The 21,294-nt window shown below is 37.0% G+C and overlaps 1 protein-coding gene and 1 non-coding gene across 2 annotated transcripts; one reads left to right on the top strand and one right to left on the bottom strand.

Annotated features, from left to right (window-relative positions):
- Positions 1-1,600: 1,600 nt before the first annotated feature.
- Positions 1,601-20,715, bottom strand: LOC127852652 (asparagine synthetase [glutamine-hydrolyzing]-like). The gene is made up of 9 exons (XM_052386605.1): positions 20,484-20,715; positions 19,693-19,977; positions 16,440-16,677; positions 13,381-13,563; positions 12,392-12,612; positions 6,311-6,437; positions 5,130-5,337; positions 3,644-3,881; positions 1,601-2,144 (listed from the first exon to the last, which is right to left on the bottom strand). Exons 2-9 carry the CDS (start codon positions 19,939-19,941, stop codon positions 1,947-1,949), a joined length of 1,662 nt encoding a protein of 553 aa, XP_052242565.1. The 5' UTR covers positions 19,942-19,977; positions 20,484-20,715; the 3' UTR covers positions 1,601-1,946.
- Trnas-aga (transfer RNA serine (anticodon AGA)) lies at positions 18,730-18,813 on the top strand. Its single transcript has one exon. It is a non-coding gene; the product is annotated as a tRNA-Ser (tRNA).
- Positions 20,716-21,294: the final 579 nt, after the last annotated feature.

Here is a 21,294-nt window from a genome sequence, read left to right as displayed (position 1 = left end):
GGGGCCTTTATAAAGCCCTTACTAAAGAATGAAAAAAGCTTTGCATTATGTGTCCCAAAACCAATTTAAGTAAACATAACAATACTATAATAATTCTAAACAACTATAGCAATAAGAAACGAAAAACAAGAGCACCGCATAGCGGGTGCCAACGCTTGACTGTGGGTGCAGTTTAAAAAAAATGAATTACTGTGGGTCACAGTGACCTTGACCTTTGACGTAGTGACCCAAAAATGGGTGTGGCGTGTAGAACTCATCAAGGTGCATCTACATAGGAAGTTTCAAATTTGTAGGTTGAAGCACTTTGATTTTAGAGCCTATGTTAAAGTTTTATATTATAGGTCACAGTGACCTTGACCTTTGACCTAGTGACCCAAAAATGGGTGTGGCGTGTAGAACTCATCAAGGCGCATCTACATAGAAAGTTTCAAAGTTGTTGGTGGTAGCACTTTGATTTTAGAGCCTATGTTAAAGTTTTATATTAGAGGTCATAGTGACCTTGACCTTTGACCTAGTGACCCAAAAATGTGTATGGCGTGTAGAACTCATCAAGATGAAGCTTCATATGAAGTTTCAAAGTTGTAGGTGGAAGCACTTTGATTTTAGAGCCAATGTTAAGGTTTTAGCACGACACGGATGGCGGACCGCAGACGCATGACGACAAGCTGGCTATGACAATACCTCGGGGTTTTATTTGAAAACAGCTGAGCTAAAAAAATCAAAAAGCAATAATTGTGTAAATACATGTAAATATTTCATAATACCAAAAGCAGTCTTTTTATGTGGTATCCAGATTAATATACACCATGGGCTTATTGACAGAAGCGTAGACTTTTATGTGTTTAACCATTTACCACTTAGATACGTATTTTGATGTGTTTGTAGTCCCTTAGAAAATTAAATATAATTTAAGACCTTTCTTCCTACTTTCAAGCTTTAAAGGCTTCATTTCTAACCCTTAGATACTGCTCAGCTGCAGACAGAATACAACCTGAACAGACTGCCAGTTACGCACAGGCTGTTTCTGGTTTTATGCTGTTTGTCATTTTCACTTTGCCTCAGAGTAGGAAAGAATTAACCCTTTGTATGCTGGGAAATTTGTCTTCTGCTAAAATGTCGTCTGCTGAATTTCAAAAATTATCATTTTCTTCGATTTTTTTCAAAGAATACTATCAGAATAGCAAACAGTTTGGATCCAGATGAGACGCCACGTTCTGTGGCGTCTCATCTGGATCCAAACTGTTTGCAAAGGCCTTTAAAATTCGGTTCCCACACTGAAAGGGTTAAACATGATTTGTTTCATCTGGTAACTTAAGATCAAGTGTAAATCTGTCTTTTAACGTGAAAATAACATCTTGTCAAAATTTCAGTAAACTCCATGTAAGGTAGCTATATAATGTCACCTAATCTTGTTTTTTTACAGCTGATCAAACATGGTATTAGATTGCAGCTGCTATGAACAAACAATTGACCACTAAATCGAAAATATGTGAGCATACATAAGCTTGATTCTAAAACTAACCCCCAGGGCAGTTTACAGAATTTTAACATGCTTTTGCAAGTGTTGCACAAAGTTTAAAAACTGCTGAACATATCAAAGTTGAACCTTACTAAATAGGCTTTATTTTTAAAATTAAATAGAGCACGCTGTGGGAAAACAGGGTCTAATGCAGGTGCAAACAGGCTAATCATGGCTGACATTTTCCATCTAAACTGAATTTTTGCTTTAAGAAAAATACAATATAGGCCAAACGTGTCACCCTAATCAAGGCCTTCACTGTCTGTGTGAAATTGATTTTCCTTTTAACAAGACTTTCTTTAAAGCAAAAAATACTACTAAAGCGGAAAGTGTCGTCCCTGATTAGCATGTGCAGACTACACATGCTTAAAACTCCGTTTTCTCACAGCGCAGCTCAACCTAAAATGTAAAGACTCTGATAGTCAGACTACTGTTTGTAGTGTTTGAGGGTGCGGGCGCTGGGATCATTGGTCTTGGACCACTTGGGCATCCAGTAGTATGGGAGCCAGCGCCCCATCCCCGGGTAGTGCTTCTCAAACATCCTTCTGTAGTAGAGGGCCTCCTTGGAGTGGGGCGGGTTGTGGCTGAACGTCTTGGCTGCCTCCTCTAGCTCGCTGTCGTTGATCTACAACAATCACAAGGGTACTTTATTCCAAGCCTCACCTCATATAGAACAAAAACATTGGGCATTTACCCGTTGTTCTTTATTAAGCCATGTTTTTGGAAATCTGGACTTAATGGCGATGGAGTTGGCATAGGCGAGTCAGGGACAACATTTACCACTTTATGGAATTATTCATTTAAAGGAAGTCTATTCTAAATGAAAATCAAGTTTAGGCAGAAAGTGTTGTCCCTGATTAGCCTATGCATACTGCACATCTGTTATCATTGCTAATCTGTGACAGCACTTAATGCACATGAATAGTCTAGTTTTGGAGTGAGGTGGGTTGTAAATGAAAATCTTGGACGCGACCTCAAGCTTACAGTTGTTGATCTGGAATAATCACAAGGGTATTTAAGGGACCTTTTCATGTTTTGATAAATTGACAAAACACCTTCTGAGTTTCAGTTAAGCTGTGAAAAACAGAAATACACTGAATGCATTTATCTATTCAGCTACATAGATTTCATGTACAGTAAATACTGAGACTAAACCTCTGCAGACTTAGTCATACTAGTATTAACAAGCAAATTCGTTGAATTGATATCCCACGCCAAAATACTTCTGGACGGATGGACAACGCCAACATCATCCGCTAATCCATTTATATACCCATACCAAGTTTCAATGAAATCTGTCAAAGCACTTCCAAGATATGGCTCCAGACACACACAAAAAGCAATTTTTCAAGATACAAAGGGCCATAACTCAGCTATTATCCGATGGTGTACAATGCCATTAAGCGTGCATTATCCTCTTATCCATATATATATACTCATACCAAGATTCAATGAAATCCGCCAAAGCACTTCCAAAATATGGCTTCAGACACAAAAAAAACATTTTTTCAAGATACAAAGGGCCATTACTCCATCATTAACAGATGGTGAACAATGCCATTTGGCGTGCATCATCCTCTTATCCATATATATAGTCATACCAAGTTCCAATGAGATCTGCAATGAAATGAAGCACTTTCAAGATATGGCTCCGGACACAAAAGTGCCGGATGGACGGACAGAAGAACGGACGGACGGACAACGCCAAAACAATATCCCTCCGCCTATGGGGGGGGTATAACAATTTATCATAACTCTCAGCTGATACAGGCCAGCTTCAAAGGGTCCTGATGTAATTTGTTATTTTTATAGGTAAGTAGGCATTTATATCAACAAATGTTTAGAAGTGCAACATGATTTCTCGGTTGAAATTAATCAGAATCAATTACTAGATTTAGTGCATTTTAGACAGAAAAGACAACAAAAACATCTAAGAATGTCTCTTACAAATGTTGAGTTCCAGTGTACATGTCAATAATCATACAACATATTATTTCCAGCCAATAATGCAGTGTCTTAGAAATGATATATCATTACAGTCAAAACTGACCAAACCGTCACTTGAGAATAATGGTCATTGCAGACAATGGGTAGTTTGGATTGGTCTTTATCTGTAGGACCTACCCGTGAGTCTATATGGGTCTGTAGGACCTCATACCACGACAGCGTCACAGACGACACCCCGTCGCTGAACGCCTCTTTGGGTCGCCACAGCACTTCGTCTGGTATTAAACCCTCGCCTGCAAACGCTGAGCGCAGCAGGTGCTTTTCAACACCGTCCTGGGGCATCTTGACATCGGCAGGCAGTGACATGTAGTAGCTGGAGAAGCGGTGATCCAGAAACGGGACTCGCACTTCCAGTCTGGGCGAGGCAAAGTAAAGGAAATGAGATATTTGTATTTTGAAAGGAATCAATTAGATCATAGAACTTGTATCTTGAAGGAATTATTTAGATACCAGAATTTGTATTTTGAAAGGAATTATTTTGATACTGGAATTTGATGGTTTTTTAATGTTTATATGCTTGAAAACTTTTCCTTTATTATTACAAATTGGGCTTTTTATGTCAATATTGAACTGCCATTCCTTATCATTTGTATACATAAATACTGAAACAGTCAAACTTGTGGTTGTGAACACTTGAATTAAGTGGCGTTTGTCTTACGCGACCACTCGGATTCCCCCACCCCCACCATGAGCGTTTTCACTCTATTTTGATATTGTTTTAAGCGACATTTGTCTTACATGACCAGCAACTGCTGATTTTCAAGTATTTTGATGTCCAAATATTGAATTTAGCAACAACATTGTGGTAAAATGTGAAAATATGTTGATCGTTAAGGGACAAACTTGATGGCCGATTTATAGTCAGTTTGTTGTAATCAAAGGAAAGCAACTTCCTGTCAAGAAGGCATAAAACAACACTTTCTCACCCATAAAATTGGCTAACTTAGTCTTTCTCAACATGCTAAACCATTCCCGTAATAGCACTCGAATCGCTCTGCCTTTAGATTTACTGGGAACAAAGGTGGAGTTAAAAGTTAGGTGCTAACCGATGGCTGATATTGAACACATGATCAACGCATGTCCAGTCCCAAAAAATTGCAATTGAAATAACTTGGTATAAGCTTTGAAACAATGAATACATTTGTCTTGGCTTTCTGCGAAAGGCCGAGTAGTTCCTATATACCAATTTCCTGTCGATTAAAAAAAGGCAAACGTTTATGTTTACAAAATTCTTAAAACACATTTATTGTCAAAAACGGAAACAGTGTTTTGTTGCATTATTACTAGTTATAAAATTGCAAAGTAATGATATGATTAACTACACTAATATCTGGAATTTGTATAGAATTTAAATATTAAACAAGACAGTTGTGTCGCAGAATCGGTAAATGAATTTAATACTAACGATGATTTTACTTTTTTTCCAGAATGATATTTTTATAAACCATTTTATTAAGAGACCACTTCTGTTACTCCCTTTTGTGGTCTCTTAATAAAAGATTGACTGTGCATACACCCAGGCTGGTCTGGAGCTCCTTTTATAGGATGTGTCAAAACCCATTTTCGCATGATGTGAATCAAATGTTTACAGAATATTGCCTACCCCCAGGCAGCGGTGGTCCTGTCAGATCGAAGCACGTCGTACATGTACAGGTCCCTACAGAGTCGTCTGCTCTCCTCATCCGCCTCCTCAGCAGATGGTGCCTTGTGGAAGTAGATGTAACCCATGGCGATCTCGTCTGAGCCCTCCCCGGACAGGATCACCGTGGAGTTGGACTTCTCCTTGATGTACTTGCTGATCAGATACATACCTGTGCATTGGGAAATTGTCTACAAGGATTTATATTTAACCCTTTGAATGCTGGGAAATTTGTCGTCTGCTAAAATTCAAAAATTAGCATTTTCTTCGATTTGTTTTCAAAGAATACTATCAGAATAGCAAACAGTTTGGATCCTGATGAGACGCCACGTTCTGTGGCGTCTCATCTGGATCCAAACTGTTTGCAAAGGCCTTTAAAATTTGGTTCCCGCACTGAAAGGGTTAACTTTTTAATCGTCCCATAAACGATTCATTTGAGTCTTGCTTTGGGAAAATCAATTTTAATACATATGTGTAGTGTTGTCCCAGATTAGCCTGTGCAGTTAGCCCAGGCTAATCAAGGATGACACTTTCCGCTTTAATGGTATTTTTTAATTACAGAAAGTCCCTTCTTAGCAAAAATCAAGTTTAGGTGGAAAGTGTCGTCCCTAATAAACCTGTGAAGATTGCACATGCTAATCTAGGGCAACACTTTGCGTTCATTTATTAGGCAACGTTTACCCTAAGCGAGGCTCAGTTGGATTTCTGATGCATAGGCAAGTATCAACAAGGGAATTATCCTAAGTGTATCAATAGACATGCTTTTGAAATACAATAATTACTATGCTGAGGTGAGCTTTAGTTTTAGTTAAACCAACAGGAAAATCAGTGTTTATCATCATAGAATTAAAGGTTGTTGCCTTTTTAAGTGGAAATTGTTACTTTTATATAATGTGCATATCCTTTTTTTGCAAAGGAAGCATACGTTTCTTGAATTGTGTGTGACACTAGACTGGCTTCTTACCTCTAGAGGCCCTGACAGTGGTTATATCATAGCTCTTCAGGTGATATCACACTAGACTGGTTACCTACCTACAGAAGCCTTGACATATATCACACTAGACTGGTTACTTACCTACAAAGGCCCTGACAGTGGTTATATCATAGCTCTCCAGGTGATATATCACACTAGACTGGTTACTTACCAACAGAGGCCCTGACAGTGGTGATATCATAGCTCTCCAGGTGATATATCACATTCTCTACCGCCTCCACACCCTCCTCTGGGGTGAATACCAGCTCATGATGGTCTGTGTCCAGAAACTTAGCAACCTAGGAATGGGATTTAATGCCTGAATGCTCATAGTCAGGGTAAAACAATACATTTGATTTCCATTCGCATTTAAGTGTGTATGTACTTGTTTTCGTTGTTTGTTTTATCTTATATTGTATGGGTACACAGGGGATGTAAGGAGGTACATTTCCAGGCATACATCATACATTTCAAAATGTCCCATAAACAAAATTGAGCATAAGCATAACCAAGGTAAACAAAACTTGAAAATATGCAAGCAAGGGTTATGGCTCTTATGCACTGCTATTAACTTCATAGAGGTCTATCTACTTATAAAGTTTTTAGTTGATAGCCCTATAGGTTTAGAGATATAGTCCAAACAAGAACATGAGGGCCATGGGCCCTAAGGTGCTCCCCTGAGACCCGAAGGAACTAGCTAAAAATGTGACTTCTAAAGTGTTCACAAGCTTTTTTACTATGTAAATATCAGTAAAAAACACCCTGGCGGTCATGTTTTTTTTACCGATCCTAACCATTTTCGAACTAAACTGTTGTATCTAGGAAACAATTGTTCTGACCAAATTTCATGAAGATTGGGCAAAATATGTGTCTTCTAAACTGTTCACATGTTTTCATTATATGCATATAGAGAAAACTGCCCCACCCCCTGGTGGCCATGTTTTTCAAATGCTCACGACCATTTTCAAACTCGTCCGAGATATCCACAAAACCAATGTTTTTACCAAATTTTATGATGATTTGGCAAAAAATGTGACTTTTAGTGTCCACAAGCTTTTTTTTCTATGTAAATATAAGGAAAATGCCCCCCCCCCCCCCTGGCGGCCATTTTTTTTTATGGATCCAAACCATTTTCACCCTTAACCATCGTATCCATGAACCAAATGTTCAGACCAAATTTCATGAAGATTGGGCAAAAAATGCATCTTCTAGACTGTTCACATGTTTTTACTATAAGAGAAAACTGCCCCACCGCCTGGCGGCCATGTTTTTCCACCGATCACGACCATTTTCGAACTCGTCCGAGATATCTATAAAATCAATGTTTACACAAAATTTCAATATGATCAGGCAAAAATGTGACTTCTAGAGTGTTCACAAGCTTTTTTTACTCTATAAATATAAGGAAAATGACCCCCCCCCCTGGCGGCCATGTTTATTTACCGATCCGATCCATTTTCAAACTCAACTGTCGTATCCAGGAAACAAATGTTCTGTACAAATTTCATGAAGATTGGACCAAAAATGTGACTTCAAGAGTGTTCACATGTTTTCACTATATACATATAGAGAAAACTGCCCTGCCCTCTTGTGGCAGTGTTTTTTCACCGATCTGGACCATTTTTGAACTCGTCCGAGATATCAATGAAACCAATGTTTTGACCAAGTTTCATGAAGATTGGGCAAAAATTGTGACTTCTGGGTGTTCACAAGGTTTCTCTATAGCCATTTAAGGAATGCTGCCCCGCCCACTGGCGGCCATGTTTTTCAACGTACTGAAACCATATTTTAACTCAACCAACATATCATAAAGACAAACATTTTAGCAAAGTAACATGAAGATTGAGCATCAAATGTGACTTCTAAAGTGTTCACAAGGTTTTTCTTTTTTTTTGACCTAGTGACCTACTTTTTGTACCAGCATGACCCAGTTTCGAACTCAGTTGAGGTATCATTAGGACAAATGTTCTGACCAAGTTTCATGAAGATTGGACAAGAAATGTGGCCTCTAGAGTGTTCACAAGGCAAAATGTTGACGACGCACGACGGACGAAAGGCGATCCAAAAAGCTCACCATGAGCATATTGTGCTCAGGTGAGCTAAAAAAAACAAAGGGCAATTACTGAAGTTATAAAAGCAAGAGTTATGGTTTGTATAAACAGCGTTCTAGATAAGCTGCGTATCAGCGTAATATACGCATGAGAAATATCATGATACGCTCAATTTATCATTTCCGTGCGTACATTTAAGCAAGCCAATCTGGACCTACGCTAATGCTGTAAATTCTCTGCGTACATCGTAAACAAAAAATATAAACAGCTGATTGTCTTTCGCCAAAATATGAGACTGGTTATCGTAAACATTAGAGCTAATTTGTTCGCTGGATTGTAGAAATAGTTAGCCAGTCGGTATGTATACTCTGTATCATCTAGACGAATGGTAATTTTGTATTTATTTTTTAACAGACAGTCAAGCGCTTATGTGTTTATTAAATTACATGAAGTGGTCAGCATGGCTTCTTCCAAGCCAAAACAAATTACTTCTCAAAGTAAAATTGATTCTTTTTGTACGGCAAAAATTGTATCGAGTAATAAAATTGTACCGCCAATACTGAATGATTTAATTTCCTCTGTTTTCAAATCAACAAGGAACCACTAAAACGCTAATAAAACAACTGCTGAAAGTTGGCAAAAAAGTTTTCCGTGGCCAACAGTGGTGGACGATAAAAGGATCTTCTTAAATGTAATCTGCCAACAATACAAGTTAAAATAACAACACTTTAAGAAACCTACTAATATGAAGGAATACACATAGTTAATGGTTAATTGTGTATAACATTATTAAAATAGCGTGTCTGTACCCGGGCTATATTCTGGTTTTACTTTTAGCAAATTACCCTTCAAGCAAGGCAAAATTTGACCATTTACTCCCATGCTTTGAAAAGTGGGGGTATTTACCCCCATGGGTAAAAAAATATCTATAACGCTGTATAAAACCCACTTCCCCTTTTTGGGATCAATCTGTCTATGAAGCTTCAAGTTTACACATCTTAAAGATTTTGACATTTTCACTGATTAATTTATCAAAATCAAAACTAGAGCTTTGTTACAGACGCGAAGTATTGAAACACACTATTTTGCATGCTGTCTTCACAACACAAGAGAAGCTTATTTATGGCGATTTTTTTAAGAATTATTATTCCATTATCATTTATGGCAATTTTGACCTTTGAACTCTTGAATTCTTTTGCATGACACGCCGTCCTATGACTGTGAACAAAATTTATGTATAGTCATTTTAAATCTCACAATGAATGACATAGTTATGGCCTAGACAAGATCATTTATGGCCATTTTTACCTTTGAACTCAAAGTGTGAATTTGACCTTGGAGATATCGGCATAATTCTTTTGTGTGACAAACCGTCCAATGATGGTGAACAAATGTGCAAAATGATTTTAAAATCACACAATGAACGACTTAGTTATGGTCAGGACAAGCTCATTTATGGCCATTTTCTACCTTTGAACTCCAAGTGTGACCTTGACCTTGGAGATATCGACGTAATTCTTTCGGTGACACAGCGTCCAATGATGGTGAACAAATGTGCCAAATGATTTTAAAATCTCACAATGAACAACATAGTTATGGCCCTGACAAGCTCATTTATGTCCATGTTTGACCTTTGAACTCAAAGTGTGACCTTGACCTTGAAGATATTGACGTAATTCTTTTGCACGACACACCATCCAATGACGGTGAACAATGGTGCAAAATGATTTTAAAATCTCACAATGAACAACATAGTTATGGCCCGGACAAGCTCATTTATGGCTTTTTTCTACCTTTGAACTCAAAGTGTGACCTTGACCTTGAAGATATTGACGTAATTCTTTCGCGCGACGCACCGTCCAATGATGGTGAAAAAATGTGCCTTAATGATTTTAAAGTCTCACAATGAACGACATAGTTATGGCCAGGACATGCTCATTTATGGCCATTTTTGACCTCTGAACTCAAAGTGTGACCTTGACCTTGGAGATATGGACTTAATTTTTTTGCGTGACACACCGTCCAATGATGGTGAACAAATGTGCCAAATGATTTTAAAATCTCACAATAAACGACAAAGTTATGGCCCGGACAAGCATTTTACCTTTGAACTCCAAGTGTGTCCTTGACCTTGGAGATATTGATGTAATTCTTTCGCGCAACACACCGTCCCATGATGGTGTACAAATTTACCAAGTCATTTAACAAGAGCTGTCAGAGGACAGCGCGCTCGACTATTCGAGTGCTTGACAGTATAACGTAAGCCATCATGGAGAGGGGGGGGGGGGGTAATGTGGGTGTGTGATCATTTAAAAGATGATCCGTCAAAAATAAGAAAAAAAAACATTTTTTTTGGGGGGGGGGGGGGGTTCTGGGGTGGGGCGTGGGGGGTGATTTGGGTGGAGTGCATTGTGGTATGTCAGGTAAGTGTTGTTTTGTCAAAGTATGAATCAAATGTGAACATAAATAAAGGAGTAATGGCAATGTAAGCAAAATTTATTAATTTGACCTTGAGAGTCAAGGTCATTCAAAGGTCAAGGTCAAATTAAACTTACCAGGTACTGTACCATCATGATAGTAAGAAAGTATTTGAAGTTTGAAAGCAATAGCCTTGATACTTAAGAAGTAAAGTGGATGTAAACACAAAAATTAACAAAATATTCAAAGTTACTAAGACAAAAAGGGCCATAATTCTGTTAAAAAGCCAACCAGAGTTATGCAACTTGCCCTGTACAGTCCCCTTGCGATGGTTAGCGAGTTTTCCAAGTCTGAAAGCAATGGTTATGATACTTCAGGAGTAAAATGGACCAAAACACAAAAGTTAACCAAATGTTCAATTATCTAAGTATAAAAGGGGCCATAATTCTGTCAAAATGCTTGATACAGTTGTCTGCTCTTGTTTATAGATTGGGGTCATGTTGGTAAAGAAGTATGCAAAATATAAAAGCAATATGTCAAAGGACATAGGGAATATTTGGGGTAGTACGCAAACTTTAACATTTGCACGCTAACGCTAACGGGAACGCCGGGGTGAGTAGGATAGCTCCACTATATATATTTCATATATAATAGTCAAGCTAAAAATCTAACAATAAATGACATAGTTATGGCCCGGACAAACTTTCTGTTTAAAATGCTCTTAGTGACCCCATGACCTAGGTTTTGACCCGGCATGACCCATATTCAAACTAGACCTTGACATCATCTAAATACAACTTCTGACAAAGTTTGGTGAAGATCGGATGAAATTTTCGGGACAGACAGACTGACAGACAGACAGACCGACAAAGTGACTCCTATATAGCCTCCATTTCCACTAATTGGGGTATAATTATCCAAGGTAAACAGCACTTCAAATTTAACACCTGAGTTATGATTCTTATGCAATGCACATCCTCTCAGTCTGATGCAACTAACTATAAAGATTCCCTTTGAAACATCTTATAGTTTTTAAGAAAAGCTCTGTACAAAATTAACAATAAAAATTAACAAACAAGAGATGTGTTTGTCGGAAACACAATGCCCCCTATTGCGCCGCTTTGAAATAAACTTTCAATATTATCATTTGTCAGGTAAAGAAATTAAATCCCTTTTAAAGCTTATTACTTCCCTTGGATTGTATTTTTTTCTTTTGACCTTGAAGGATGACCTTGACCTTTCACAACTCAAAATGTGCAGCTCCATGAGATACATATGCATGCCAAATATCAAGTTGCTATCTTCAATATTGCAAAAGTTATGGCCAATGTTAAATATTTCGGACAGAGGACGGACGGAGAGACAGACAGTTCAAATGCTATATGCCACCCTACCGGGGGCATAAAAATAGTTTATAAGATAAGCTCTTGACAAAATTAAACCATAACAATTTATAAAGGGCAACAACTCTTAAACTATAGAATCAAAATAAATGGCTCTTGCGCCCTGCACTTCCCTTCGTTGTGATCTATCTATCTATGAAGTTTTAAGCTGATAAATAATAGTCAAGATATACCCCAGAAAAAATACTAGCAGTTTTCCTGCTGTTATGGAATGTTTCATTAAAATAAGTCTCTTCTAAACACAAATAGGGTATACCTATGCAGAAAGTGTTGTCCCTTATTAGCCTGTGAACACTGTAAAGGCTTATCTGGGACAACACTTAATGCCCATGCATTATGTCCAGTTTTCCCAGAACGAGGCTCAAATTTTCACTTTCTCACCTTGCGTGCATGCTCCAGGTCTGTGCTCCCCTCCATGCCGATGGAGAAGGTCTGTATCTTGTAGTCAACGCCAAGCTTCTTGCTTTCCTGCACCACTAGCGCCGTGACGAGGCTGGAGTCCAGCCCGCCTGACAGCAGGCAGCCTACGCGCACGTCTGCCATCAGACGCTTCCTCACTGCCATCGTGAGCAGGTCTCGAATGTTCTTCTTTATGTCTGAACCTACAAATTAGAAATTTTGAGTGTCTTCAAACAAATATCCAGTCTAGGCGGAAAGTGTCGTCCGTGATAAGCCTGTGCAGACGGACACTTTACGCAAATAGATTCAGCCCAAAATTCCCAGAATGCCATTGTGAGCAGGTTTCGGATGTTCTTCTTTATGTTCGAACCTACAAATTCATAATTTTGATGGTTTAGAGGTTTGAGCTTGACACTATTGTGTCAGATACAAAACCTAGTAGCTGTTTGCTTATCTTTGTTGTGCTTTATAATCGATGTAAAGGGAGAAAATAAATGGTTCCATGAAGATTTTCATACATAAATATATGCAATTTGTCTCCCTTTACAGAAATTATATCAAGCCTTAACTCACTGGAACCAACTGAATTTGAATTACCAGAAGTTATTTTTGTCTTTAAAAAACGTTTAAGAGCAGTAAATGATTTCTGGATTTCCCACACAGATATTCTATGGTTCACTTATTAGCATTAAAATAGTTTTTGACTGACCTTTTAATTTTTTTATGTCAACAGGTAAAGGGCAAAGTTAGATAGAGAAACATTTGAATAAAATAAATATTCTCAAGAAACAACGGTGCAATAATCAACTTGTAATCCAAAGTTGTAATGTACCAACATATAAAGACAATGGCTCAAATGTTTGTCTCCAACTGGAGACATCAGTAGAACTGGCACTGATACTAATACACCAGTCCTTTAGTCTATTAGATAACTAGATTTGATAACTAGTAAGTGCAAGCTTACTACCCACCAATCTCAACAGGGAATGTAGTGTACATAGGTGGCTCGCCAATCTTGTGGAAGCAGGTTTTCTCAGTCAAGAATGCACGACCTTGAGCGTCCAATGAGTAAGTCTCTACATTACCCGGCGGAAATTGTTCTACCTGGGACGTGGGCATGGCTGCAGACTGGTTGATTGACAGGTTGATCAGTCCTAGGATGGAATCATAATGAATAGAGAAACCTTGTATTCGTTTGAGCCTCAATCTGGGCTTAATGCTCGTGCATAGAGAGTCATCCCACATAAGCCTGTGTAGTTTGCATCGTCTTATCAGCGACAACACTTTCTGTTTTTATGGTATTGTTTGTTTAAAGGGAGTCCCTTTTTAGCAAACATTTAGTACAGGGGGTAAGTGTGGTCCCTGATAAGCACATGCAGACTGTACAAGCTCATCTGTGACGACAGTTTATGCACACACATTAAGCCCAGTTTTTTCCAGAAAAGGGCTCATGTGTCTCTTATTACAGCAAACTTTTTCATTAAACAAATCTTGTTTTAATTTTGTTAGTACTTTCAAACATGAAATAAAAATTTTACCATATGCAGGTGTATATTGCCCTGACATGGGTCTATAGCCTCTTTTCCTGTATATTCATCCACTTAACACATTAACTGATTATATATTATAAATGCACACAATTCAAACAAGAATGACACCCTTTTTTTGAAGTTTAATGTGTTTCCTTATACATTAAAGTCAGTAGATGCATAGATAATATTTTTTTGTAGTTACAGGCAGGTTTGAGGAGGATACCCTAGCAACCATGAATTTGTCAGATCTTTACTATCAATCTGTTCCGTCTCCATTTTGATAAGAAAACATCTGAATTTTCAAGCAATTTTGATATACTTCATTAGAAACTTTCCTTACCTGGCAAACACACATCCTTTCATTATTTAAAATTAAGATTGTGCAATATCATTGGTTTTTACAAACTGTGTGTAGCAATTTACATAGACATCCTTTTAAATTGTTCATGTTTTTACACAAAATGTTCTTCCCCCCATTATTTCGACAACAAAATAAGATTTTTGTGACAGAACTGGCCCAATACAGATTACTGACGAAAATTTTATAAGAAATCATTATTGATTTTCAATAAACAGGGGTAGATGAATCAATAGGAATGGATGAAACAATAGGAAAGAAGGATACTTTTAATAAAAACAAGATGCGTTTGTGAAACACAATGTACCCCTATATGACGTTTGACCGTGTAGGATTACCTTGAACTTGACCCTTCACCACTCAAAATATGCAGCTCCATGAGATACACATGCATTTCAAATATAAAATTGCTAGCTTCAATATTGCAGAAGTGACATTACATGAGCAATTTTGATCCATATATTTGACCTTGAAGGATGACCTTGACCTTTCACCACTAAAATGTGCAGCTCCATGAGATACACATGCATGCCAAATATCAAGTTGCTATCTTCAATATTGCAAAAGTATTCATAAAATTAGCGATTTGGGCCACATATATTTGACCTCTGACCTTGAAGGATGACCTTGACCTTGACCTTTCACCACTCAAAATGTGCAGCTCCATAAGATACACATGCATGCCAAATATCAAGTTGCTATCTTCAATATTGCAAAAGTACTCATAAAATGAGCGATTTTTGCCACATATATTTGACATCTGACCTTGAAGGATGACCTTGACCTTTCACCACTCAAATTGTGCAGCTCCATGAGATACACATGCATGCCAAATATCAAGTTGCTTTCTTGAATATTGAAATACTGCAAAAGTATACATTAAATGAGCGATTTTGACCCATATATTTGACCTTTGACCTTGAAGGATGACCTTGACCTTGACCTTTCACCACTCAAAATGTGCAGCTCCATGAGATACATATGCATGCCAAATATCAAGTTCCTATCTTCAATATTGCAAAAGTTATTGCAAATGTTACAGTTGGCGCAAACCAACCAACAGACCAACAGACAAGGCAAAAACAATATGTCCCCCACTACTATAGTGGGGGACATAAAAAATTATGTCCCCCACCCACTATAGTGGGGGACATATTGTTTTTGCCCTGTCTGTTGGTCTGTACGTTGGTCTGTAGGTCTGTTTGCTCCAACTTTAACATTTGCAATAACTTTTTCAATATTCAAGATAGCAACTTGATATTTGGCATGCATGTTTATCTCATGGAGCTGCACATTTTGAGTAGTGAAAGGTCAAGGTCATCCTTCAAGGTCAGAGGTCAAATATATGTGGCCAAAATCGCTTATTTTATTAATACTTTTGCAATATTGAAGATAGCAACTTGATGTTTGGCATGCATGTGTATCTCATGGAGCTGCACATTTTGAGTGGTGAAAGGTCAAGGTCATCCTTCAAGGTCAGAGGTCAAATATATGTGGCCAAAATCGCTCATTTTATGAATACTTTGGCAATATTGAAGATACCAACTTGATATTTGGCATGCATGGGTATCCCATGGAGCCGCACATTTTGAGTGGTGAAAGGTCAAGGTCATCCTTCAAGGTCAGAGGTCAAGTATATGTGGCCAAAATCGCTCATTTTATGAATACTTTGGCAATATTGAAGATACCAACTTGATATTTGGCATGCATGTGTATCTCATGGAGCCGCACATTTTGAGTGGTGAAAGGTCAAGGTCATCCTTCAAGGTCAAAGGTAAAAAAAATTAAATCAAAGTGGCGCAGAAGGGGAAATAGTGTTTCTAACAAACACATTTTTCTTGTTGTTTTTTTTAAATAGTTGAAATGAATTTTATGAAAGTATGATTTAAAGTTTATCAAACATTCCTTAACATCTGTAACAACAAGAAATACATCACTCAAACCCACAAACATTTATAATTACTATAGAAAACACTTGAAAGCAGATTGAGTCCAGACATTTTGACAATACAATAAATATCAACTATTTAACCAATGAAAATCAAAACTTAAATGCCCAAGCATTCCATATGTTCAACATCTTAAGTTTAGACTTAATTGCAAACTTGCTTAGTCCTGAAGCCTGCTAACCACAGCTAACCTTTTGCTTCTGAACACACGGCCATGAAGCCAGTCTCTGTGGACACACGGAAACCAGGCCTCACCCCAAAGGTATCTCGACCAATGAAAACCTTGCGATTAGCCGTGTCCCACAGGCAGAAGAAGAATACGCCGTCCAAGTTCTGGGCCGCAAACTCGATGCCCCCCTTGGCGTATAAGTGGATGATAGCTTCCCCATCACACTCCGTGTCTTGCTTGAACCCAAACGTCTTCTGAAGCTATAAATAGATGTGAAATAGATGTGACTACAGGTATGTACAAGATATACTGGTATACTAGTTAAGCAGATCTGGGCTCCTGCAGTAACAAATCACTAACTGAAGTTGCTAATGGGCAGTCTACACAAGCTAATCATGACAATGCTTTTCCCTTTTATATTATATTTTGAAAGAAGTCTCTTTAAAAAACAGTCCTTGATTAGCCTGTGCAGTCTGGGATGACACTTTATACATATGTTTTCAGCCCCATTTTCGAATGAATTGGCTGATATTCAATTCCTTTTGTAGAAAAATTGCAAGGTCTTGTTTTTCAAGAGGGTGGAGATGGGGCTGGTATTTTTTATATTACTACAAGACTCTGATGTGCTCTTGTAGGGGATTTGTTGTACAGTATAACAGTAAAAGATTTCTGTATGCTTAGAAGTACGTCAAGATCTACAGTGAAATAGCAGGAATGGGTGCCCCACTTCTTTTTGCCCCCCCCCCCTTCATGCCCCTTTGGTTGGTTTACACACCAAAATTTGAAATTCTGTTAAAATTGAATTGATTTGAATGTTCAAAAGCAATTCAGCAAATATTGCTTACAATAAATCTTATTTACAAATGCAGGACTAAGACATGACATTCTATACATTTATTACACCAATACATTATGTCAAAAGGATTGTTCTGTACTCCACATGCCTCTTTTGTAACCATAGATCTCTTAGACTACTTTTTTGTAAGAGTAGTACACCACAACCAGTTGATTTTATTTTAAGGAAATTACTCTACAAATACTAGTGCTAATATTTAAAGGTATTGAATTGTTCAAAGGAATAATACAATACAACATATTTGCCAATTTATTGCCACCAGAATCCTGACAAAGCAACTAAGAAACAACACCAAACAACCCTTAATCTGAAAGCTGCTTTGTCCAGACAATAATCTGTAACAGATGTATGATGTGTACATTACCAAGTGTGCACACATGGCCAGGTCAACTGGGGGATTAGGCAACAAATGTGACACTGGCCCTGCATTGATAAGCAAGATCGCAAATATACTTGACTGGTAAATAAATATACCAGTGGTTTCAATCAGAATTGAATAAGTACATCTTTACAGTCAAATGTTCCTATGGTAAAGGAAATCCTCCACATTTATGATAATTTATGGTGTTTCCTAGACATCAATTTAAATAGCCTCCAAAGTCCAGATATTCAATTTTTGAAAAAAAAATGAAGGCATTAATTTGTATAAATCAACAAGTCATGAAAAGTGAAAATTGCAGTTATTGCATAAATATTTTATTGAAAATTATTTTGAATGAACAACTTGAAAAAATTACTGTTACAGTCAAGTACATGTGAATATTCTCAACCAAAGGATAGGAAACTGCATCCGTCTGGGAAAACAGTGTTGAAGGTGCGTAGTAGATCATTTTACATTAGCCTGTGCAGTCTGCACAAGCTACTCAGGGACAACATTTTCCAAGTAGACTGGATTTTCGTTTAGAAGAGAGGTCCTTCAAACAAAAAATTCTATACAAGGTGGAAAGCGTCATCCCTGATTAGCAAATGCTGACTACACAACCTAATTTGGGATGCCACTTAACGCACATGCATTAAGCCCAAATTTACCAGTGCGAAATGTATATAGTTAATCTAATGACACTAAGACACAGAAGAGAATGAGTTTAATATCATTCTAAATTAACACACCTATATGTGTACTAAAAAAGAAAATATGCTTATATATTAGATGGGTTGTTATACCAACAATCTGGTTTAAGGTAGCGCACCTCTAATGATTTCCCGCAATTTATTTTACGATCATTGCCGATCTTCAATGATCGGTTATTGCCGAGAGATACATTTTATTTTTTTCAAAATTCGAATTTTGATATGTGTTTACCTAATTCATTTAGAATACATTATTTTCACTATAAATATTGACTTTGATCAAATTATCATCTGAAAAATACAATTTTGCGATTTCTTCAAAGATCGACGAGCCTTTGTACCTGTTTTCTTATGGATATCTAATTTAAGGTTGCACTGATGTGAAGTTGTCGTGGCCGAGTGGTTAAGGCGATGGACTAGAAATCTTTTGGGATCTTCCAGCGCAGGTTCGAATCCTGCCGACATTGCATGCTTTTTGCGACGCGTTTTATTTCTTTTCTAACATAATTTGATTTAATATTGCATATAAGCTATGTTTATTGTTAAATATGTTGAAAATTGTATGCACATCCTTCAATTTTTAAAATTAAAACAACGTTACGGCTAAATTGGGTAATTTACTGCTAAAAATACGAATGATGCATGTTGCATTTTTATTTTTATTTCAAAAAGTAAACGGTAAATCTGTCTTTTTCTTGGTATTTTTGCTGTAAATAGTGTTTCTATAAAAAATTAGTTTAAAATATATCTTAAATGACACTATTTTGAATTTTATGACACTTTGTTTTTAACCGACCCAATTTTTACTTGGCTGAAGTCACTTACATTTCATGGCACTATTCCATAGATAAAAATTTGTAAAAAATAAATGTCTGTAAAAGAATACTTATTTCATCTTGTTTAAATTTTAAACACCTTTACTGCATCTGTACACACCAACTGCATGCCCATATTTGGAAATTGGAATGAATTATGGAACTTTATATACCCCAGGGGTGAAAATAAACTGGACAAAAGCCGAGCGTGAGGGTGGTTTTGAAAAAATCTGTATATTTTTTTTTAAACCATGGCAATCCTACCTACAAATTTACATGTAGTTCAGTGAAATGATGCTGATTAGGAAAATAATTAATTAAATTATATTTGGATATGTGCCTATTAGGGTAGCGCTACCTTAAGTAAAAGAATAATAAAGTTATGGATACAAAATATAAGTATCTTCTAAAAAATGGACCCCTTATTTAGCAATTTTGTGAAAGTTAAATGAGTTACAAGAGATGAATCGGCAAACTTTGAATTTTTGTATAATCAAATGGCAATAACTAAAAATAAGTAAAATGATAAATACCTCTTTAAAGTTGAAGATCTCTCCGTTGTAAATGAGGTATACATAGGGATGTTGGAAAGTACGCATAGGCTGCATACCACACAAGTCGTCCACGATAGCCAGGCGGTGGAACCCGAGACAACTGTTCTGGAAGTGGTGGATGCTCTCTATACGGAATGCATCGGGACCGCGATGGGCAATCTTGTGTACAGAATTGCATTGGAATGATATGTCCCCATCACTGCCAAATATTGCCCATATACCACACATTTTTAGATTTGTGTGAATGAATTGCTTGGCAGCTTGCTGAAGCGAAAACAATAACATTAGAGTAAGCATCTCTATTTAATAGTTCTTCTTGAATGCTTTGAGCTTTTTACAGCTCCGAGCAACCAGTAGGGTCACTAGGTGGGATTTGAACTAATGAAGCATCTCCACTTACAACAAGCAAACGTGTGTGCTGTAACTGCATTAGGTTGATGATAGTTCTTCTTGAATGCTCTGAGCTTTTATGAGAACATACGTACAGGACCCGGAGGGTCAATAGCTCGGAGTTGGATTATTGCAACTAAGGTTGATGACAATTAATTTCTGATTTAGCCAAATATATATGCACAAAATTTATCATTTTTTATACGATATGTTATCAGTACATTTCTTATGCTTAGTTCTGTTAATAATTTGTATTGATTTATCTAGACTGAACGATATGTGCAAAGTGCAAGCTCCGAATTAATGCCTATCCGAAATGCAAATACTTAATGTAAACAACAACTAATTAAAGTCATACTTTAACATATGAAAATGAATACCTAAATATGTATCCCTCTTTTCTCGACGCCAACACTATACAATGTTTCACAAATGTTAACGTGGATTGCTTTTGTCGTAGAATGAAAGTGACGCAACAATGTACGACATACATGCGCTTTCAACAAACTAATGATGTAACACGCCGGTTACACGTGTTAACTTAACAGCATGATACATGTATAGACAATCCCAGAATCGATAATATGGTCGCCGCGATTGAAAACGGTACTGAAGAATTTGACAGGTTACATTATCATAGTGTACACCCGCTTTATTCCAATAAACAGTACTTTATGACTTCGCACAGTAGGATTGAAAAAAGTGAAACATGAAACTAAGTGTCGATATGTATCACATCGATCGTAAATCAATATAATTTAAATAAAAAATATACACGATAGATTCATAAGTGACAACACGTAATGTTTAAGACCGAGTTGGCATTTTTAAGCATACCTTTCAGCATAATGCATTTGTATAAAATTTAATTATTTCTTTATGGAATAAAATTATTCAAGCATAATTATAAAGGTATAGAAATATCTAAAGTCTGAGTAAACGTTGTGATTTGAGCGTAAATAGTGGCGGAGATATAAACAAAGATCTATCAATATATAAAGATTGGAAACATCCATTCAGACCAATTTTTTTGGATAGATCTTTGATATTAATTAGATAGATTTAAGGTCGATGTAGACATTTATATTGATATCTGCCTTTGTTTCAGCCTATATTATTTCTTATTTAATTAAATGTCGTACTTTGTATACTTTCCGGAGATATTCATTAAGAAACGTTGTAAGATTAAAG

This window comes from Dreissena polymorpha, chromosome 1 (genome assembly GCF_020536995.1).
Source record: "Dreissena polymorpha isolate Duluth1 chromosome 1, UMN_Dpol_1.0, whole genome shotgun sequence".
NCBI lineage: Eukaryota > Metazoa > Mollusca > Bivalvia > Myida > Dreissenidae > Dreissena > Dreissena polymorpha.
Note: the sequence above shows the minus strand (reverse complement) of the source record. Positions and strands in the feature narration are given on the sequence as shown.